This window comes from Euprymna scolopes, chromosome 28 (genome assembly GCF_053919585.1).
Source record: "Euprymna scolopes isolate OS-2025 chromosome 28, ASM5391958v1, whole genome shotgun sequence".
NCBI classification, from domain to species: domain Eukaryota; kingdom Metazoa; phylum Mollusca; class Cephalopoda; order Sepiida; family Sepiolidae; genus Euprymna; species Euprymna scolopes.
This window is the reverse complement of record NC_136509.1, coordinates 47,749,690-47,774,075: the sequence shown is the minus strand read 5'-3', so window position 1 is coordinate 47,774,075 and position 24,386 is coordinate 47,749,690. Positions and strand designations below refer to the sequence as shown.

At 35.6% G+C, this 24,386-nt stretch overlaps 1 protein-coding gene across 1 annotated transcript in view; it reads right to left on the bottom strand.

Annotated features, from left to right (window-relative positions):
• Window positions 1-24,386, bottom strand: part of LOC145249596 (inter-alpha-trypsin inhibitor heavy chain H3-like) — a 269,537-nt gene that overhangs the window by 137,728 nt on the left and 107,423 nt on the right. Inside the window, exon 2 of the mRNA XM_080111304.1 lies at window positions 23,125-23,294. Coding sequence (XP_079967430.1) covers window positions 23,125-23,294 — 170 coding nt within the window. The remainder of the gene's footprint in view (window positions 1-23,124; window positions 23,295-24,386) is intronic.

The window sequence follows — 24,386 nt, the reverse complement described above, 5'->3', positions numbered from 1 at the left end:
CGGCCCTGACGGTATTCCAATTATAGTACTCAAAAAACTCCAGCCAGAACTAGCGCCCATACTTACAAAACTGTTTAAACGTTGTCTTAAGGAGAATTGCTTCCCATCACCCTGGAAAATCTCATCCGTATGCCCTGTATTTAAGAATTAAGGCGATCGTTCATCCCCCTCTCAGTACAGGCCAATAAGTCTCCTGTGCGTCATGAGTAAGTTGCTGGAATCTGTGTTAAATAGAGAAGTAATCAACCATCTCAGCAAAAATAACCTTCTTAGTGACACACAATATGGTTTCCGTTCTGTTAGATCTACAGCAGATGTGCTTACAGTTATATCTCATAGGATTAGCGAATCTCTCGACGGAGGCAACCTTTCTAGGGCAATTGCTCTTGACATATGTGATAGGGTATGGCATAAAGGTTTACTTCACAAGATCTCTGCTTTGTTTTCATGGAAAGTGTTCGACTGAGCTTCAATCTATGGTCCCCCCTCGCCAAACTTTTACAAGAAACACTCGTCTAGCTGAAAACACTATTAATAATTCCCCCCCACTCTTTATCTGCGCCTAAACCTAAACATAGATTCCATGATCAAAGCTTCTTTCTTGGAACTTCACACCTGTGGAATTGTCTTCCGTTTTCCTGCTTTCCAGCCGTCTATGATATGGTTGTCTTCAAGTCCAACGTGAACAAGTTTCTGATGAGCCGTTCGACTTAAGTTAACAAATTTACCGAAATTCCATTACTATCGATTACTATATTTTCCTTTTGACTACTGTACACTCTTTAACTCTTATCCTTGAGTGACCTATCGGCCTTGATAAGTGGTTACGCCTATGTAAAAAAAAAAGTTGTTTGTGCACTAATGAATAAGGGATTTACTCTTTTTATGGTTTAGATTGTGCTTTTTGTATTTCTGTTGTAGCTTCAGTCTCTATGTTTAAATTACGCCTCTACCTGCTCTGAGTTTGGAGTTGTTACTGCAGGCTTGTTTGAAGCTAATTTATCAAACATATCCGAAAGAGATAGAGTTTTATTTTCGCTTTCATCTTCTTGATCATCAGCAGATCTTGAAGAAATGTATCCTGATTCTGCTTCATTATCATCAGTAGAAAGTAGATGTCTTCAATTTTTATTAGTGTTTTCCGTATCATTTTTAATTTAAATTTGAATTTTGGATCGAGGAAAGTAAACAAATAAGTTTTATCATTTAGATAGGATGAAAATATTGTTTGTATTGATTCACCGCATTTTTCGACAATAGTAAAAAAGTCATAAATATCAGATTTAGATTTGGCAGCTTTTGACAGAAATAACTTCAGAGCTAAAATTGTATTTTCATTGATATGGTTGAAGTTCTGTGACTTGCTTCTTGGGTGATTTTTTCAAATGGACTCAGTAACTGGCCTTTTTTTAACACGTCTCCATTGGTAAGTTGTTATGGTAAGAATCGTTTTTATCAACAGCATACATTACAAGAGTATTTCATTGTTCTAAAGTTCTTTTTCTGCATATAATAATTGAATTCCACTGTGATTATATCTTGAATGAGTTTATGTTTTTCTAAATTAAGCTGACTCTGTATTTCAGTTAATTTGCTAATTGCTAATGCAGAGTGATTAAAATGAGAGACTATAATTCTGTTAGTTATAATGATTGTTTTCACAACTTGGGAAAATGATGAGTCATTTATTGAGAATCACAATGTATTAAACATGATAGTTACTCTAAACCATGTTCTCTGACATATATAATAGCATAGTATGACATCATCAACCATATTTGATCCTAAATCTCGGAAGACTAAGAAAATGTTATAAGAAATTTTATATTCCTCCAGAATATTGTGCAATTCTTCACAATTGCACTTATTCTTGCATCTGTGTATATACCAGGAATGGAACAATTCTAAACACAGCTCTGCACTGTTTAAAGTCGTTTGAAAGCCAATGAACTTTCAAACTCAGAAATAGGGCATTATTTAACGTAGGTGTCTAAATGCCTGTAGTCAAAAAAGTGCTGTTAATTTAATCTAGAGGTGATTGAATTTTTGTTTACTCTTGTAAATATGTCTGACATTAAATTTTCAGTCTAGTACTTTTTGATGGAATACTATAATATGGACAAAGTTTTACAATAAGCCTATTAAATCTAATGTCAGGTGTTACAGAATATGAACAACAATTATTTCTCTTATCAGATAATGAATCTGTTGTGACCTGTGGTCATTAATATCCAAAAATGTTTCTAGGCCAATATAGATTCTATAGTGGTTTGGTGTTTAGCTACATACTACTCTGTTAGATTTCCACTAAAATCTTCCGACCACTCGTTTGTCTCAGTTAAGATAAAAACAAAATGTAATAAGTCCTCCGACATACCTCTCGATTGTACAGTATATCAATACTCTGTGGCTGACTAGGATAGCTTTCGTGCATTTATATCAGATCTACCTCTACATTCCATGTTTAAAAAGAACGTGTCCTCTATATCAGACCTGACGGAGTGGCTAATTGTACATATAGACGGCTTCATACGCTCCAAAAATTCCAGCGAAAACTAAAAGCCAACTGTAGTTCTCTTTAGAATGTGCTGCAGCCATTACGCACAGAAATCACCATTTCCATTGTTTTCAATGTAATAGACGTACTGAGACTAAAGTCGCCTTCAGGACTGTCAGTAAAAGAATAATAAAGAACGCGAGAGAGTTGTGTACTAAGTCTGTCAAGTCCAAAGTAGCTAAGAAGCCACTTGGTTCTCACCAATTTTGGCAAATATTAAACAAGATCCTGAATAGAAATGTGTGCTCTATCCCAACCATCATCAATGGACCTGAGATAATTTTCTCAGCATCCGACAAAGCCAAACTCTTTGCCAAAGGCTTTGCAGCTAATTCTACCCTATGCGATCCGGGCTGGCATCCCTCCCTATATTTCCTCCTGTGTCTGAAAACACGCTATGTGACATACAAATATCTGTGTGTGATGTTGCAAAGCTTCAACCAGAACGAGCTCCCATACTTACAAAGCTGTTTAAGCGTTGTCTTAAGGAGAAATGCTTCCCAACACCCTGGAACCCTCATCAGTATGTCCCGTATTTGAAAATCAGGTGATCGCTCATCTCTCTTTCAATACAGACCAATCAATCTCCTATGCATCATGAATAAGCTGCTGGAATCTGTTTTAAATAGAGTAGTAGTCAACCACACCAGCAAAAATAACTTCCTCAGTGGCATTCAATATGGTTTCCGTTCTGCTAGATCTACAGTAAATATGCTAACAGTTATTAGCGGATCTCTCGATGGAGGCAACCTTTCTAGGGCAATTTCCCTTGACATATCAAAGGCCTTTGATATGATACGGCATGATCTACTCTATAAAATCTTCAGCGATGGTAAAGCTGGAAATATCTTTTCAATTTTAAAATCATTTCTCTCTGATAGATTCATAAGAGTTGATGGGCTAGAAATCAGAAACTCACTGTATTAATGCTGGAGTCCCTCAGGGATCTATCCTGGGGCCACTCTCTTCCTGATCTACATCAATGATCTCCCAAATCACATTCTAAGACCATTCGTAGACATTTATGCCAACGACACTACCATCTATGCCAACACTTCAAAGGTCGTAAACGACCTAGTTCTCTTTGATTCTCTCTCCTCTCATCTTGATTGGGGAAATAGGTGACTGGTTAATTTTAATGCATCTTATACCAAGCTTCTATCTTTCCATCATCAACGCTCTGATCCCTGTCTGGCATCAATTGAAATGAATGGTTCTCGTCTTGGGGGATCTCCAAGATTCTAGGTCTGACCTTTACTCCTGATTTGAGATGAATACGTGCATCAAATCCATTGCCAATGCTGCTGGAAAATGGTTGGATCGTTCTACCGTTCCAGTAGATATCCACTGCTGCCAGAAGCAGCTTATCCTGCCTTAACAGAGTTCAAAATAGACATCGTAGCCTAGTGGGATGTATTTTTCTCTTCCCTGCAACCTGTATCTCACAGAAGAGACGTTAAGAGACACAAAAAATACTCGTCTAGCTTAAACCAAAATCAATAATTTCCCCTACTCTTTATCTGTGTCTAAACCTAAACGTAGATTCCATGAATAAAGCTTCTTTATTAGAACTTCACGCCTCTGGAATTCTGTTTCGTTTTCCTGGTTCTCAACTTACAATATGGTTGTCTTCAAGTCCAACATGAACACGTTCTTTGTAAGTCATCCTCTTAAGTAATCCAATTTACTTAATTTTCACTACTAACGATTACGACAATATTTTCCATTGACTACTGTACACTCATTAACCCTTATTCTCAAGTGGCCTCCAGGTTTTTGATAAGTGGTGACTCCTTTGGGAAAAAAAACGTTAAGAAGTGGTATGTGAACTTTAAGCGAGGTCGTAGAAACACAGTTGATGCTGAACATCAAGGTCGCAAAACTTCGGTAATTATTCCAGAAAGCATCTAAAAGTTCACACTTGTTTAGGCTGATGGTTAAATGCTGTTGGGTTAATAGCAGAGAAGTTGGAGATATCACAAAACCTTTATCATTTTGCATAAACAGTGGAAAATAAGAAATTTGTGTTCACTGTAGGTGCCACGTTTGCTTACAGCCGATCGAAAACAACGTGTCGACGATTTAGAGAGTTTTTTACAACTGCTTCCACACAACAGATGGAGATTATGCATTGGTATATAATGGATGAAACATTGATAAACCACTTCACTCCAGAGTTAAATTAACAGTCCGCTGAGTAGACAGAAACAGTTGAAAGCCATCCAAGGCGACTAAAGATGTAAACACCAGCAGGTTAATTTTTTAAGCTACGTAGTTTGAGATGCGTAAGTATTATCGATTGATTTGAGAAACGATGGATCATGAATAGCGAATAATATATAACGTTATTTAGGGTTCTTGAAGGAAGAAATCGACCAAAAATGATTACAAATGGAGAAAGGAACGGTGAACTTTCACCACGACAATGCACGGTGTTAGAAGTCGCTTGAAATGGTGGCAAGACTACATTAATTGCAGTTTGAACTGCTTTAACATTAACGCTTTTCCTTAATCTGCTTCTCCCCAGCAACTACTGACTATTTTCAGAACTCAAAAGCAATGTCTCAGGGAAAGAGATTTACTTCCAATAAAAAGCGTTATCGGAAACTAAGACGTATTGCGAGACTCCAAATTAATCGTTCTGTAAATAAAAAGATAGACAATCTTTAGAGAAGCATTGAAATCTGTGTAATATTCTAGAAAAAGACTATGTTGTCGAGTTTTACCTAAAGTTTTTTTCTTCTTCATTAGCAGGCTCTGAATATTCTGATTCACAAGTACATAAGTCTTTTTGTTTATTTGTTTGATTTTATCTGGATAGTGACATCAAAGCTTGCATAACCACCATTGGTATTTTCTATAACTAAACTCTCCAAAGTATTGTTTTTAAACTACGCTAAGTTAATGTTCGTTGCGATTATTTTTCCGCATAAACGTCATTTGGGTTCGTTATTTTATTTTATGGCATATAAACTATTTTAGGGTTATTTAACGCCGAATCCAGTAATTTGGAAAAAAAAAGGGTTTTTATGATTCAGTTTCTTTATATCTTCAAACATTCATTTATGGTCTTTGGTATGATTATTTTGTAGTGGAAAATTGTTATTTTTGTTTTTGACTTTAAAGAACATGATTGAGTTTTACAAAGCAAAAGAAAAACCAATAAAATGAATGTTTTGTGTATTTTAGGCCAGGAAGCCAGTATCTTTATACAGCCGGATCTGGTGGCAGCAGATCATAAATTTAATTAATTAAAGTCATCGCTTAATTATTACAAACTTTTTGAACATTCTTAGATATAACAGTATGCGTCAACCCATTAAAACCATGTTTTATAATTTCATAAATAAAACAGAAAAAATTTCATTATTTTTGTAATATTCAGCTATTATCTATAAACTCAAAGAAAAGATTTTAGTTTGTGTGAGAAAGAAAGAAAATGTCTGGATGAAAAAAAAACATTCGCTAAACACATTGTCTCTTGGGAATGCGTTAGTAATCTGAAAGTTTAACCATTTATCTGTAAAGTCTATATCGAATTACATTTAGCACAATAGAACTATATATAACACTTAAGTTTATGCAGGGTGTCCCTAAAGTCCGTATGCACTTAGAAAAATATATAACTTTATTGGTATTTGCGGCAGAAATGGTCTGTAAAATCGTGTAAAGTCTCATGAATCTAGTTTTAAGTATAGTTAATAAATAATTCTTCTCTGCAAAATTTGCAATAATTTTTACTTAAGTAAAAAATATATATATATATATATATATATTTCTTTTTTTTTTTTTCAGAATCATATCAATCTGAGCTTTCGGCTAGAGAAATGTAAACTGAATTGAAATATTTTTTATGTGAACACAATTCTGTAAGAATCAAACTTAGTTCATTAAAAGATTTGAAAGCTAAAATAATGATTTCATAGATTACTGTAAATCAGTTGACAAATATTTTCTGTGAAATCGATTTTCTCTTCTCGATATATGACATGTGGAAACTTTCAATAAAACTTTTCAATTAAACTGTTTAATAAAACTGTTCTATAAAACTGTTCTATGAAACTTTCACTAAAACTGTTTAATAAAACTGTTCAATAAAAGAATGAAACTTTCAATAATTTAGTTCAATATAACTTTCAATAAAACTGTTAAATAAAACTCTTCAATAAAACTGTTAAATAAAACTTTATATAAAACTATTTAATAAAACTTTTAATAAAACTGTATAATAAAATTTTCAATAAAACTTTAAATAAAATTGTTTTAGAAACTGTTTTAAAAACTGTTCAATAAAACTTTCAATAAAACTCTTCAATAAAACTTTTAATAAAACTTTTAATAAAACTGTTCAATAAACTGTTCAATAAAACTGTTAAATAAAACTGTTCAATAAAACTGTTAAAATCATAGTTTTGCTTTATTCTATTCTCTTTTACCAGATTATTTTTTATCATGAAATACAAATAAGTTTTAAGTGCGCATTAATTTTATGGAAACCTGTGCATACAACCAAGGCGAAAATGCCCCTTTCCGTTTGACCGGAATACCTTTCTTAACAACGGTTTAATAAAAAATGGTTTCTCAGCAATTAAAGTTCATTATTGATTCGGATTTTTAGATGAAGATAATTTCTGTCATTTGTATTAATTGGTTTACTATTCTCAGTATATTGCGTTTACTTTCGACAGCCACGTAACTATAGCTTAGCTTATTTTGTCCTTTAGTTGTCACATTCCATGAGCGATGTTATTGACAAAAAATGAAGGATTGCTGTTTTCTAGGTTATAATATATTCAATTTGACTTGCCTTGTCTGAAGTGATTTTCATAAAAACGGCTGAGCACGGTCTACCGGAGATTGAAAGTTCAATTCTCACTACAGGCTTACTAAGTAAGAATAAAATAAAAATTACTTCTGATTTCTATTCAATCGTGGCTGGCAAAACGAGAAAATTCTACCCTCACGGATGAAATAAACGGTTCAGTTCAGTATCCTTTATAAGTTATCAAGTTCAACATGATGCCCGTCGGCAAGGTCGAAGGCTACATCGAGTACACGATGGGAACAGTAGTTCCAGTAATGAACATAATACATATTGTTCCAACTATGATTAAGAAATAATTTTCATTCGATATGATCGATTTTCATATTTAATCTGGTCAGCTTTTACTACTAATATTATAGAAGGGTTGGAAATGACTAAGTTCTTACAGGTAAAAAATCCTACATCTGCAATTTATTATATTCTAAAGAAATAAGGAATAGATAATATATTAATCGGCTTTGAATTACCATCTGAAAATGTGTCTTCAAATAAACAATGTATGCTATCATTTTATTGTATTACAGTGCTCTATGTCCGGTAGAGCAGTGAATATGCATGTGTATATAGTTTGATAATATTTCTGAGATGGGGTGTTGTTGTTCATATCAATTTTTATGGAAATCATCCTAGACAACGCATAAAGCCACTTGCTGTAAGAGTTAAAAAATACCATTAAGGTAAAAAAAAATAATATCCAACAATAAATTTTAGATAGATAGATTCCGACCTATAAGCAGAAACATTGCTCAGAAACATTGCTCATAGAATGTGAGAACTAAAGGTCAAAATGAAGAGAAATGAGAATTACAAAGTTGTCAAAAGTAAACCCGATGTGATTCGGACAGTTATCTTCATCTTGCTTGTTGCCATTTTTACAATTTTTTTATATATTTATACTCGTCTGTCTTCTTGCAAATTCAAAACTGAATTATTTATTTTATTCACTGAAATAGGCTGATATCATACTGGGTATAATATCTGTTAATTTACTGGTAGATAACGGTGGTCAAGTGGTTAACGACACGAACTGCCGACCTGGGTGTTCCAAGTTCGCATCCTTCCACAAAAATCACTATCACCTAGGATGTTGGCAACCTTCTCGTGATCTCTCCCATAAGTACCTGATATCTTGCTAGAATTCGGGGAAACCGATGCCAACAATAGACTCTTCGGATTTAGATGATGATGATGATCATCATCATCATCATCATCATGATTTGCTTAAGAATAACATTAATGTGGGCATGTGTAAACCTGTGTAAAGGAGAGTAATATTAAAGGTGATAACAAAAAATCTATCGATCCATAATATATCAACGTCGTTTATGGCAGGACGAAATAACCAACGAAAACCGAAAGAGTAAAGAAGAAAAGGGTAAGCAGAGTTCAAGGGATTTAAACGAAGAAACTGCTGTTTGGTCATTTCTTTTATTTCATGCCAATAGATGTTCGCAAAAAATCCAAGGAAATATATTTCCGAGGCTAACATTTGACTTTTCTAAAAGATATGTGAGTGTTCAATTAAAGTTCCTCTTTAATCCTCAAACGTTGAGTCAGTAAAACAGTAAATAATATTATTTTTTAGTTAACAATCTCATATCATATCTCTTTTTTCATTGTTTCTTAGTCTTACTGTGTTCTAGAATAAGAATTCATTTAGTCTGGTGGAGGATCCAGCTTAGGGTTGTTATTAGATGAAACGTCGCTTGGGAAAGGTAAATCATTCCTCATAAAAGCTATTGGGATGTTCGAGAATTAAGAAACCGCAATCAACTTTAGGGCAAATGCAACATTCCGATTTCCAATCGTTGAATACTTTATGACTGTTTACTATGTATGCCTGCTGATGTTGCATCTAAAGCCACTTAGTTATTCTCATTTTTTATTTTAATTGTATTTGGCCTTGAGGTAAAATACTAGCTTCGGTAACCAAGGGTGACATCGTGACTGGATTTGAATCTCCCAACCAGCTGTAATTATCAGTTCCTAGATCGAGGATTGCGTATGAAACACTAGTGTCTGTGGGTGTGACAATAACTGTCAATATATATATATATATATATATATATATATATATATATATATATATATATATATATATCGTCTTTAGCAGAACTCGGATGCGAGTATACATTTTGCTCATTAAAATGAGCTAGCCCTTGCTGCTAAGTGTTTTAGGTGTTCCACAAGGAGCAACTTCGTGTCGCACACACTTCAGATGTCACCATTCGCTTCGGCAAATTAGTGCTTTACATGTACTTTTCTCGAATAAACTCGCCTGGTGGATAGACAAAAGGTCGGTATTCCACGTATTTGTGTACCGGCAACCTGCTGCAAGTGGGCGCCGACGACGATACATATATATATATATATATATATATATATATATATATATATTTTTATATGTATGTATATATATATTGTTAGGTCATGTCATATGCTACTGGTACCATGTAACCCAGTACTACCTGCCTCATGGTCGGGTCACCAGCGACTAAACTGGTTCCCCCACCAGACCTGTTTGGTGAGGAGGGCGGCTAGTCTCCCTGAAGGATTAAAAACAAAACCTGTCAAAGGGCGAATGAATCCTTTTTCGGGATCAACGGCCAACTAGCACTGTGTATATTTGTGTGTATGTATACATGTGTTGGGGTGGAGAGGGCTTCGTGGAGAAGGCAACCTTTCTAGGAGAAGCAAGTTCTGCAGTTTAATTTGTTGCTGGCTATCTTGCTCTTGCTTGTTGCTGGATCTCAACATTTTGAACCGAGAGAGAGATTTAACTGTCGTACAAAGCTAAGACTCCGTAACATCATAGATACTCCGTCAGGCATTTGAACTCATGGACTTTAAATGTCCGAGGGAGTGGCACTCGTCTGGCAAGACGTTGCAAAATCATCATCATCATTATATATATATATATATATTCTAGGATGCCTATATTTTACATTGCTTGTAAGGTCCAACCGGTGATGGAGGAGTCACGGGCAGTATTTGTAAGGAAGTGTAGGTGTAGGACGGGGATATTCTTCTCGCTCTCTCCTACTCCTTTCACTATCCTTTTCATATTATTTTCTTTTCTCATATATATATATATATATACATATATATATATATATGTGTGTGTGTGTGTGTGTGTGTGTGTTTATATATATGCATTATTCTCTCATTCATTGCAGTATAATCATACTTTGACTTCAAACAAGCAAGTTTAATATATTTCAAATAAATCGCGACGAAGACTTCTTGAATCAGCGCTTATCGCATATTCAAGCACAATTAAACAAAGGGTAGGTTTCTATAATGTATTGCCCTCTGTCTCTCTCTCTCTCTCTCTCTCTCTCTATATATATATATATATATATATATATATATATATATGTGTTTGTGTGTGTGAACGTGTATATATATGTGTGTGTGTGCGTGTGTGTGTGTGTGTATGTGTGTGTGTGTGTGTGTGTGTGTGTGTGTGTGTGTGTGTGTGTGTGTGTGTGTGTGTGTGTGTGTGTGTGTGTGTGTGTGTGTGTGTGTGTACGTATGTATACACTCTCAATTTCTTTTAACCCAATCTTTCTGGATTAATGCAATTCAATCTTACTATTTTTATTGCAGGGTGGACAGGTTTGGTTTGGACATTTTTATTCCAACAACATATTTCTCTGGATTATAATTTTCGTAAGAGGATGTAAAAGTTCTAAAAAAAGTGTTCAAGAAATTAATTTTACCCATGAACCTGAGATAACTGTTCTTCTCGTACATTGTATATATAATTATATATATATATATATATATATATATTTGTGTGTGTGTGTGCGTATACACACACGAGGGGTGTGCAATAAGTAATGCCCCTGACCCACTACCAATTGTCTGATCTAGCTGAAATTTTGCATGTGCAATGATTTATATCTCTACGGGTTATGTGGCAAATTACACCTCTGAACTAATTCTGGTTTCTGTTTTACAGGTGTCTGAACTGTGTCAGGTGTGGAATGGAGCATGTTGAATTTCAAGCAGTTGAGCAGCAAGATGTCGGTTCACATTACACTTGAATTTCTGCATGTCAGTACAGTTGGGGAAGCAGGAACCTGGCAGAGAGTTCCAAAGTCTAGAGGTTCTAGAGAAGAAACTACATCTAGGGATCTCTACTGTGAAAGGGTGGGATTGTACTGCTTGTCGGGTTTGTCGGGGGTATTTACGTAGAGGGGCTACAAGTGCTTGCAGCTCGTCGGAACATACACCGTTAAAGTACTTGTAGAACAGGCAGAGGGATGCTTCATTGCGTCGATGAGACAGAGGCTGAAGTTTGGATGATAGTTCATGACCTATTAGGCTGGCGACTCTCTTGTAAACCTTGTCTAGGAGTGAGAGACTAGTAGCAGATGCACCGGCCCAAATATGACAACAATACTCCATACATGGGCGAATGGTGGTCTTATAAAGGTACTGGATACTTTCAGGGGTCAGTAGTTTTCTAGCACGGTAGAGATAACCTATCTTTTTCGCAGCGGTCCTGGCAATGCTCTCAATGTAATTGTTCCAACTCATGTTTCCTGTGAACGTTAGGGCGAGGAGTTTAAAAGATGTGCTTTCAGATAGAGTCTTTGGCCATTGCTATTGGTGGTAGAGAAGGTTTCTTTTAGTTATTGAAGGAAACAAGTTTAGTCTTGGCAGCATTGAATGTGACCATCCATTTTTGTCCCCATTCCACTACAGATTGGAGGTCATCTCTAGTGTTTCTGCCATTTCTTTAGAGATGTGTTCATTTGTTTTCCGTTCGTGTCTGTTATACAGCGTGGTGTCATCAGCATATGTACCCACCTCTTTTGTCAGGAAGGTCATTTATGAACATTAGGAACAATAGAGGTCCAAGAATAGACCCTTGAGGCACTCCCGCATTTATATCATATTGTTTAGATGTACGGCCATCGAGGACAACCTGGATTTTTCTCTTATCTAAGAAGGATTTTATTATGTTAAGTATTTTACCAGTGACACCATATGATCTGATTTTCCTGAGAAGGTCTTCATGCCATACCCTGTCAAAAGCCTTAGATATATCTAGAGCTACCGCTCTACCCTCCCCTTCTTTGTCAAGTGAATGGTATATACGCTCAGAGATTACAGTTAGAATGTCTGTTGTTGAACGGGCTTGCCTAAATCCATATTGTTGGTCGGTCAGGAGTTTAGCATCTGTAAGGTGATGGATTAGAGCTTGGTTAATTATGGACTCAAATATTTTGGCAAAAAGTGGGAGGAGGCTAATGGGGCGGTAATTTGCTGGGTCAGTTCTTTCGCCAGAATTCTTTAAAACTGGTACCACAGAAGCAGTTTTCCAGCAGGCAGGAAAGCAAGATTCATTAAGGCATTTGTTGTAATGTTTGGAGAGGATTGGAGCTACTTCGGCGAGGCACTTTTTTAATAGCGCAGCCGGGATGAGATCAGGTCCACGTGCTTTTGCAGTGTCAAGATTTTTTATAATAGCATGCACCTGAGAAGGGGTGATTTTCAGATCGTCAAGTGTGGTGTCTGTCCGCAAAGGAAAGTCTGGGATAGGGTGGTTAGCAGGGTCTAGTGTGGAGTTTGAGGCAAACCGACTGGCAAACATGTTAGCCTTCTCGGTTGCTGAGCAAACAACTTCATGATTGTTGGATAGTGGGGGAATTGTTGATTGCCCATTATTTACTACACTGTTGTAGATTTTCCAGAAATCATGGGTTCCTAATTTCTGAGCTTCGATGCGTTTTTTCAGTAAATTCTCTCAGCTGTCGCTATTTCTTTTTTACAGTTACATCTGGCTTCTATATACTTCTGTCTGTTTAAACTGGATTTATGTCGGTTAAATCTGTGGTACGCGTGCTGCCTTTGCGCGATGGCAGCTGCACATGTGGACGTAAACAATTGGGGAGAGTGGGGCTTGCTATAAACTTTTCGTGTGGGGACATGTGCTTCAATTTCTTTTTTCAACCATTCAGTGGTCTCATTTGCGCACTGTTCAGCGGGAAGTGAAAATATATTTCGCCATGGGACGTCTCTAATGAGATCCTTAATGGCTTCCCAGTCGGCCTTTTTATAATATCTCGTTGTTTTGAGCAATGTCTTTTCCATTTTCTCTCTAGAGTTTAGGGTGATTTTAACTATTATCACTACATGATCAGCATTCCCAAGTGAGCTGTGAGCGTTCGTAACACATTCATCAGGAACAGTGGTCAGAAACAGATCTAAAAGTGATGCGTGTTGCTCTTGCTGGTCAGGAAACGGGTTGGAAACGTAAGCGTCTGTGATAGGGAATGAGATATAGAGAAGCTATGTGTTGTGGTACCAGCTACGTCTCTGTAATTAGAGAATCCAAGCCAGTTACTGTGGTGGACATTGAAGTCACCAAATGCATAAACTTGTGCGCTAGTGTCGAGGGAGAGTGTTGTATCTATGCTGTCAGAGACTTTGTTTATTAGGGTACACTCCTGGGTCGAGGGGGAGCGGTAGAGAAAATAAAAGTAACTAATATTATGTTGACTGAAGTCTAAAGCACATAAAGGCTCGATCGTCTAATTCTAGTTTTCTTTCTCTAGTCAGGGGGAGGGTGTTTCGAATATAGACTCCAAGCCCATGCGTATGCCTGTCAGAGTCCTTGCGGCAGAGTGGGAGATATCCGGGCATGTTAAAGTAGTTAGAGGGGATGGAGTAGTGTAGGTTAGTCTCACTTAGTGCTAAGATATCCTGGGTGTTTGTTAGGAGAAATGCTTCAACATCGTTTAAATTAGTTCTAAGCCATCGGATGTTAGTAAATGCAAGCCTCAAGGAAGGAGGCAATTTGATTTTGTATTTGAAAGGACGCACACCACAGGAGACTTTTGATGTAATGAAAGAAGCTTATGGTGATAATGCCCCATCATATGACCTTGTAAAACGCTGGCATCGTGAATTCAAACATGGCCGGAAGTCTGTGGAAACAGCTCCCAGACATGGTCGCCCTCGCCCTTCTGCCATTTATGAGGCATCTGTCCATAAAGTTGAGGCTGCCATTTTGGAAGATCGGTGCATTATTATTCGTCAAATAGCCCAAGATGTCAAGATTAGTACAGGGTCTTTGGAAACTATCATTCATGACCATTTGCAGGTGTCTGCCAGATGGATTCCCAAGTTGCTCACACCGTTCAAGAAGCGAGAACGCGTCGAGTGCTCGAGAATGAATTTGGAGATGTGCCAAGAAGATGAGTCAAAGTTTTTCAAAAGACTGGTTCTTATGGCGAGAAAGACTAATAACTGTGACAAGTTTGTTGCTCCACTCCTATGGAAAGTGGGTCAAGATCATTACTTATTGCACGCCCCTCGTATATATATATATATATATATATATATATATATATATATATATATATATATATGCTCGTGTGTGTGTGTGTGTGTGTGTGTGTGTGTGTGTGTGTGTGTGTGTCCGCGGTTGTTTGTACTAAATGGATATGAGGAAGTTACATGTTAGGATATTAAATGAGTTACTAATCTTTATGTAATTATTGCGTTCTAATAAGTCGTCACAAGAAATATTAGTAGTATAATACATTAGTTATCCATACAACATTTTCAAAGTAAAGTGTCACGTTATTGTCGTTTGACTGAAAGTGCAGTTTCACTCGAAATTTTTCTTTGCCTCATAATTAGTTAATTTAGTCATGAGATGTAAAGATATTTGAAATGCACTCAGCTGTTGATTAGAACTTGGAAGAGAAATTTGGCCGTGTAACATTTGGGTAGTTTATGGCAGATGATTTTATGGAGAGTAATGGCTCCAAGTAGGGGAAAATGGCGATTATAAGATTTTAGGACCTGCATTGCAGCTTTCCAATGGAGGGGAATAGATCTGAAATAAAGCTGCTGTAAATGCCACCAAGATTTCGAATTGCACGAATCTTCATCTGCAGCTTTCCCGAGGATCTGTCAAATCAAGACCAAAGATGGACCAGGTATCTTTTCTCATTGGTTGATGTAAAACACGAGAAACTGTGATGTTATAAGTGTTATATGTCCTGTTTAAACAATCGCTAGACGATCAATAGGCACATCTATGAATGATCAAATATATATACATTCCAATAAACACATATATACATCCCTCCATGTCATACAGAATATTACACAGCAAGTAGTAACTAAAAATAAACAGTTTTGTAAATGGCAAATTTGAGAAAAAACAAAATTTTCTAACCAAACATTTTTCATGCAATAGATAAGAATATAAAAGTTTCTTTCAATCCTGAAAATGTTTATTTATGCAAACTTGTGTTTTGGTAAAAAAAAAGTTGAGCAAATAGTCATGTCTCAGTTTTACTACAAACCTTCTCTTGGCTTGCCAATCCGGCAGGTCAGCTAATGAAACTTCCTAACTTTTTTAAATTTTAGAACAGTGTGACAACAAAGTAAATTATGTTTCCGAATTTTTCAAATGAAGATTGATCATTTGTACTATTTAGATTATTCGGATTACTGATCTCATATAAAGTACTATTTTCACAACGTTTCATCTGATGTAACCTCCAACCTTTTTCAGTCATAAGTGACATTCTTCGGGAGATTGAAAGTTCAATCCTCAATGCGGGCAGTACTAAAAATACAATAGAAAATTACTTAAAACTTCTACATAGTCATAGCTGATAGAACAAAAACATATTAATCTCTTGAATTAAATAAAGGCTTTTGTTTAAACAATCAATAGACACACTCATATCTAGACGATCAAATATATATACACGTCAATAAACACATATATACAACCCCCCATGTTATACAGAACTCCAGTATAAGACAAGTAGCGATTAAATAAGCTAGTATGAATTTTGACGAAGGTCATATTTAGTGCATATCAGAATGACCTTTAAACAGAATCGTTCCCAGAGATGGATGACGTGATGTTCAAGCGAGGGAGGAAGAGGTCAAAAACGGTAGAAAAAACAAAGTCGAATGACGGCGAATGACATCACGTTATCCAACAATAGAAGACGAAATAACTTTCATTCTCTCATGCCGTTCGTTTTATTGGCGCGTTATTAAATGATTCGGACTTCTCTATAACATATAGATGTGCCTATTGGTCGTCTAGCGATTGTTTAAACAGGACATATAACACTTATAACATCACGGTTTCTCGTGTTTTACATCAACCAATGAGAAAAGATACCTGGTCCATCTTTGGTCTTGATTTGACAGATCCTCGGGAAAGCTGCAGATGAAGATTCGTGCAATTCGAAATCTTGGTGGCATTTAAGATGAAAGTAATGCGGATGAAATGCGGCTTAATCTCAGCGAATTTTATCGATGTCTGACTGTCTGTCTATCGTTCCTTGTTTAGGTTAGAAAGTTAAGAAATAAATAAATTATTAGTCATTTAGTCTCTCCCCTAAACCCATTCACTCTAATAAAACCTTGAAGAAACTCAGAGAACGTTTCTCTATTATCTTTTCTATATGAGAGGTTTTATTCGTTTTAGTTAAATAGATGATCACCAACCACTACACGAAACGCCCACTCATGAAATGTGGATGACTAGAAGCAATGACGATGAAGAGAATAAAAAAATCTAGTATGAATACACGAGCGCAAGTGTGAATAAATACTTTCATTTTGTTAATAAAAAATCATTACAACTCGTGTTCTTTCTGGTGATTTAGCTGGATGGAACATATAGTCCAATTTATAGATCAGCTTAACAAAATATATTTTAAGAGTGATTTTTGTCTCTGTTTCTACTGTTGTTCAAGAAGTAGGTATCTAGACTACATTATCACTCCGACCGTGATAAATAAAGAAAGACAGAGAGATAGAGAGGTGAGATAAAGAGAGAGAGGAGAAGAAGATAGACATATAGGAAGTTATAAACATCCATAACCCTTATAAATGCTAACTTAAAATAAAATAACCATAACACTAAATGCTAGTTATTTGTAACATTTTTATTGAGTTTTTTTCTATTTTTGGATTTTGTTGAATTATTTTTTACTGTGTTAAAAGATAAAAGTCTAAAGAAGAAAAATGTATTTTTACGCAGGAAAAATGCTATAGTGAAAAATGTTATCATGACGGCTAAAAAACAAGTAGGTATCAAGAATACATCATTACTCCGACCGTGGGAGAGAGAGAGAGGGGGGCGACAGAGAGGGAGAGGGGGCGAGAATGGGACAGATGGGGAGTAAAGAGATAAAGAAAGAATAAAAGATATAGAAATATAGTGGGTAAAGCATAGTCATTATAAAAACTAACTTAAAATTAAAATTAAAACCAAACATAACCTAAAAAACGGTACAACTAATCAGTCTATAAAACACCTCGTTCAAGTTCATCATCGTGATAGGGGCGCATATGACAGTTATGCTGCCTGAAACTTCGGGTGCTGTCAGAACAACCAAGCTGTATAAAGGCTGCAATCCGGTTAACAGTGCTCTGATAAAAATTCAGAAGTCGACATAAGAATCCATCGTATTCTGGTTGTATTTGACTATGTGTGTGGCAAGCAAATATCTGGCAGGCGCCAAACAGTAAATCAATAAAGTGAGAGTTACAACATTGCTTCTGCATTTCTTTGTGTTTTCTAGGCCAAGCTCTTTCGACTTTGTATGCAACTGCGGAGTCATGCTTCTTTTTTCAAGCAGACAAGATTATCCTGTGGCACAATTTTAGTGAGCGTTATAGAGAAGTCCGAATCATTTAATAACGCGCCAATAAAACGAACGGCATGAGAGAATGAAATGTCTGATGCAGACTTTAACTGAAAGGGAACGGGGTTTTATGGAAGACCAAGAAGACATATTATCAGACAGATTTCCGAGATAAAACGAGATTTTATCAGCAGGCAATCTCTGGAAATTATACCATCATTTTCGATCTTAAGCCAGATCCACAGGGTTTTACCATTTTCTTTGCGTTACTATTAAATTTCTCTCGATGTTCTGTTTCCAGTTCATTTTTGGTCTTCTTTTTCCGTCAGAAATTCATTAACGCACTTAGTTGGCAATTCTGCCTGGGCACAATCTTAGGATATATCCGAGCCAGCCGAGACGTCGTTTACAGATCATTAAGGACATTATCTGCTGGTTAGTGCGATTATCTGACTTCTTAGTTGGTAGTTCGATCACATCGACATAATTATGTTTCGGTCAGCCAATTATAAATAACTAGAGACCTCCTAAGGCGATATTTCTTACCCAAAAGTAAAATCTGTAATGCACAAACCACGTTAAAACTTTAATGGTTGCTTCGCCTCTGGAAAATATTTACTCGGAATTATATATATATATATATATATATATATATATATATATATATATATATATATATATATATATATATACGAGAGGAGTGCAATAAGTAATGCCCCTGACCCACTTCCCATAGCAGTAAGGCAACAAAACTTAGCACAGTTATTAGTCTTTCTCTTAATTTCCTCAAAAGTGAAGCATAATAGGCTCCTGTAATTGTGGTACTCTTTGACAGAAAATCTACTACTCCGTCCTGGTCCCAGAAGACTGTGAGCATGACCTTGCCAGCGGAGGGCTGCACCCTTGTCTTCTTTGGAGGTGGTGAATCCCAGTGCTTCCACTGCATTGACTGGGCTTTGGTCTCGGGATCATAGTGATGGACCCAGGTTTCATCCTGTGTAATCAGTCTTTTGAAAAACTTGGACTCATCTTCTTGGCACATCTCCAAATTCATCCTCGAGCACTCGACGCGTTCTCGCTTCTGGAATGGTGTGAGCAACCTGGGAATCCATCTGGCAGACACCTGCAAATGGTCATGAATGATAGTTTCCACAGACCCTGTACTAATCTTGACATCTTGGGCTATTTGGCGAATAGTAATGCGCCAATCTTCCAAAATGGCAGCCCCAACTTTATGGACAGATGCCTCATAAATGGCAGAAGGAGGGCCGCCATGTCTGCGAGCTGTTTCCACAGACTTCGGCCATGTTTGAATTCACGATGCCAGCGTTTTACAAGGACATATGATGGGGCATTATAACTATAAGTTTCTTTCATTTCATCAAAGGTCTCCTGTGGTGTGCGTCCTTTCAAATACAAAAACCGGATCACTGCTCGACATTCAACAGGCTCCATTCCACACCTGACTCAGTTCAAACACCTGTAAAACAGAAACCACTATTAGTTTAGAGTTGTAATTTGCCGCATAACCCGTAGAGATATAAATCATTGCACATTCAAAATTTCAGCTAGATCGGACAGCTGAAAGTGGGTCAGGGGCATAGCTAAGATAGAGTCATGTTAAGTTACAGGGTGAATTCCTCTAGATTATTAAAGAAGTTTTTAGTTTATTGCTAATCACATGGAGAGCCTCTACCGGAGAATGCTGATATGCTGCGCAGGCATCTTTGTAAAGCACTTATCATAGTTTATTGATTCTCAGAACCACACCTGCCTTATCTTTAACCTATTAGCAAAGAATTAAATAATATACGTTTGGATGTGTGTGGTTGTGTATTTATGTGCGCGCGCGTGTGTGTGTGTGTGTGTGTGTGGAAGAAGCTCTTCGCCGATTAATCAACTTAACAAGACAAAAAGAGTGTGGACCTGTAAATCCGTTTTTGTCTGTTCATCTGTCCGCACTTTTCTCAATAAATACGCCTTGGAATTTTTTGAAATTTTGCACAAACATTAAACATGATATGAGTAAAAAAAAACGGAACGGATTTTTCTGGGAAAACTCCGGTTGCCCCCCTAGGGGTGCCTTTCATGCTAAAATGGCTAAAATTGACACATTTAAAAAAAAAAATTGATCCCTTGGATATCTATAAAACTTTCTGAAAAGTTGTAACTAACGGTTTTCTATATAATTTTGTTTTTCTATAGTTCGCGATAACTCCTGGTTGTGCCCCAGGGGCTGTTTTAGGGCTAATAAAAACACTCCGTTTTTGGGACTATTTTACCATATTTGTCCAAAATTTTCTGTGTATGTCTATTTTGCAGTTGTGTTGAACTCTAATTTAAATATTTTAAGGCCTTGGGGACGTTTGGGGCTAAATGGAGGAGGGATACGAATTTAATTCGATCAATCTAAAAGAGAAATGTGGTTTCACCTAAAGAATGTGAAAGAATTCGTTTTTTATTATGACTTAAACATCATTACTAAAAGCAGAAGCGCGGTTCTCATCAAGAACCAAATTCAGATGATTAAAAAATACTATTTTGATGTGGCATTTGTTAAATATCATGAAATTATGCTGTTCTGTAAGACATTCTTGAAAATGTCTCTATTCTTGCTATCTTTCCATCCGGAATAAGTATGTTTTAAATCTGGAATCAAACGCATGATTTTGCTGTAAGCAGAAGAATAAGACCAACTGGCTAGGAAGAATCAAATACTTATTCATCAAATTCAAGGCTTTTGATTAGAAAGTGCAAGAAATAGATTAACTATATCTATATTATATTTCTCTTTGTCTGTCTGTTCGTTCGATTTTGCTCGGAAACTACTTGTCAGACCTAGCTGAAATTTTATGAATCTTTGCTATGATAAGATGCGGCGATCTAAGTATTATGGTATCCATTCGATGCACAGTTAAGGATTAATAAATAGGGATATGTCACCACAATACCGCGTTTACTCTAGAAGTTTTCTCGGAAACTACTAGACTGATCCGACTGAAAACTTGCATAGACCTCTTTTACAATAAAATGCAATGAATTTAATATTATAGTACCCATTTTATTTACAAAATGGGATTACTAGGGATTAGTCATCAAAATACCACATTTACTCTAGAAATTTAGTGTAATGCTTATTCTTAGTCAACGGGCTTGCCCCTTTTATATATTACATCTGAAAATTGAAAACTATAGAAATAAGAAAACTAAGAATTAAATCGGTATAATAGTGCTAAGGGTGGAAGTAAGAGTACATAGAGGTCTTCGTACATTAAAAAAAAGGGTGCGTTGAAATGAATCTGACTAGTATACACTTCTTTAAGTAATGTTATTATAATGACTTTATATTCATCGCCCGAAGCAAGACTATTAAATTTCATTGCAAAGAAAAAAAAAACATTAGTGTTTTGTTAAAAAACATAAGTAGGATATATAAAAAGAAAAAAAGAAAAGAATTTTTTGTTCTTTTTATTTCAATAGAAGATAACATATTACAACATATTACAACATATTACAGCTATGAATATGAACTGAAATACACGCCCGATCTTTCTTAGATAAAAGACAATCTGTAATTATTTTATTTGACGATTAAGATAAATATAAAAGATAAACCGAACACAAATTGCCCCCCCCCCGATGGAAGGTTTGCATTTTTTCGTATTATTAATTAACACTGAATTAAGTCGAACGCGTTAGAAATTTGGGCCATTTTTTTATACACATGGATGGATCGACGGTACGCCAGTAGAAAAAAAGGGGGATGAAAATTTTAACAGTATTTTGCTTCTTTTTAATCAATGTCGATATGTGTGTGTGTGTGTGTGTGTGTGTGTGTGTGTGTGTGTGTGTGTGTGTGTGTGTGTAGTTGAGATTTAGGGAAGTTCTATCCCTTATATTATTAGATATGCATTAGTTAAAAACGTTGCCGATTATATAAATATAAAACTTCGACTTGAATATAAACAAAGGGCAGGTAACTCCCTCAAAACATTCAGAGAGCGTAAAAAAACCCCAGAATAGAATCGCTAATAAAAAAAATAAACGTATTAATAATTTTACATTTAAAAGCGATAAAAATCGTGCATAAAAAGTACTGTGGTCTGATAGTAAGGAAAAAATACCACAAAATTGGTAATAAAAATAAATCAGTATTCTTTTTTATGTGTGTGTATATATATATATATATATATATATATATATATATATATATATATATATATGCTTGAGATGTGTGTAAATTCGATGCGTTATATTATTGAAGACTAACTTTAAAACTAAATAAACGTATTGCATTAAAGTCTATCTTTGCTTGGCGATGATAGGCAGAAGTCCTATATGAGCCTTACTTCTCCATATTGTATGAACTATTTCCGAAGTTATGCATTAGAAATGTTAACAACTAAAACTATTTATTTGATCAGGCTGAATTTTTTTTTGCATAACGATTACTTTTATACGCAAGAATTAGATTCGTATATCAAATGTGGAAATATAGGAAGTTAAATTCCGTCCAAATTTCGACTTTTACCAAACTTTTCAAGTTCAAGCTCAGAAATCAAGATCGTGTCATAATTAGTGAGAATTGGTTACAATACGAATCAAGTAGCGAGACTCTATGATTAGCAGAACCGAACTTTCCCCAAAAAAGTTTAATGCTTACATTTTTCGTTTCATGGAAATTCTAAAATTAACTCAAATCTAAGTTTTATCATGGCCGATGATTTGAACACGTTTAACGAGGTTTGGCCAAGCGATGTGCAGCGTAGGCTTTACATTAACAAACATAGCGGAAAACAATAAACTCGGCCAAAAATATATCCTCATTGGTGGAGATAATGATAGGCAAACACATACATATCTCCTCCGTACTTAATTTCTTTGAAATTCCCTTCACCCCCATTTTAATAATTTTATTTATCCTGTCCTTGTTTTTGCCACCCGTACTAACTTATATATAATCTCCTTTTAGTGCCGCTAGTCATAGCCTGGTGAACGAGCATGTGCCCAATACATACACTTGTTCCATTATTTAAGATATTTCAACAATAACAAAAATGTATCAACAATGTGAATAAAAAGAAAAAGTCACTTACAAAGAGAAATTGGAGATGAAAGCTTTATTTGGTAGAATGACGTTGAAGACGGCTTCAGTCGAATAATCCTTGTGGTTAATCATCCGACTGACAACTTGTGTAGTGGCGAACCGCATTCGAACCTCGGATTTGATATGTAAATAGGAAATCTCCGGAACACCGTTGTTTGGCTGACAAAAATAAAATAGCGAAAATACAGAAAATAAATTATTGGCTTATTTTGACGGCACGCTTTTGTTTTATTTCTTTTTAATTTTGACATAATCATTTATTCTCTGGTGGTGGGCATTTTAGTATCCGAAATCAATCAGAAGCGTTTTAAGTTTAAAAGAAAAGAGAAAGATTTGATGATTTTTTTTAATAAAATATTTGCATCTTAACGTAGTTTCAAAACAGTTTGTTTACTCAAAATTTTAGATTTTAATAGTGATGCTTGTAGGGCTTTTACCAATTCTTATAGCACTAGAATGAACACGCATCTAAAAAGCTCAAACTGGTGAGTTCTTTTTATAAGTATTGCGTGTGTCAATAGCAGCACAGTCTAATAAACAAGAGGACACGGACATTTTACTTATGAAAAAAACAAGAAATTTTTTATTCTTTGATGGTGGATGTTTTACTGTCAGAAAGTAATAAAAACATTTCAGTTTTAAAAGAAAAAAAATCATTGTATATTTTTTATTTAAATATGTGCACGTTAACAGTTTGTCTGTTTATAAAAAATTATTATAATGCTTAAGATAGTTCCAATCCATAGCAAAATAACATAACTAATTATCTTTTAATTTAATCGGAAATTTTCCCACATTTTTATCACCTAATTTTTTTTTTTTTTACTCTTTTTCATACCAAGTAAGGCATATTGCCACTTGGAAAGTAAAAGGCTGCTATTTAGGATCGTGTCTAACAGAGGGCTGTGGGGAGTTGAGCAGAGAGATATCTGTCCACATTATATATATAACTTCTGGAGTATAGTCAGGGAAGCAGGATACGGAGATAATTCTATAGACTGTCTAAAGCAGTCCGAGGGAAGAAAATATTAGAATAGAGGGGTGTCTGGTATCCAGAAACTTCAACAGTGAAGGGGTGAAATTTTGCTGCTTTTTAGGTTAATTAAAAGTATGTACGTCGAGGGGGCACAAATATTATGAGTTCATTAGAGGATATTCCATTGAAGCACTTGCAAAACAGGCACATGGATATTTTATTATTTAACTAATCGCGAAACTCCCGAATCAAACCGTTAATCGAGTTTTATCTCG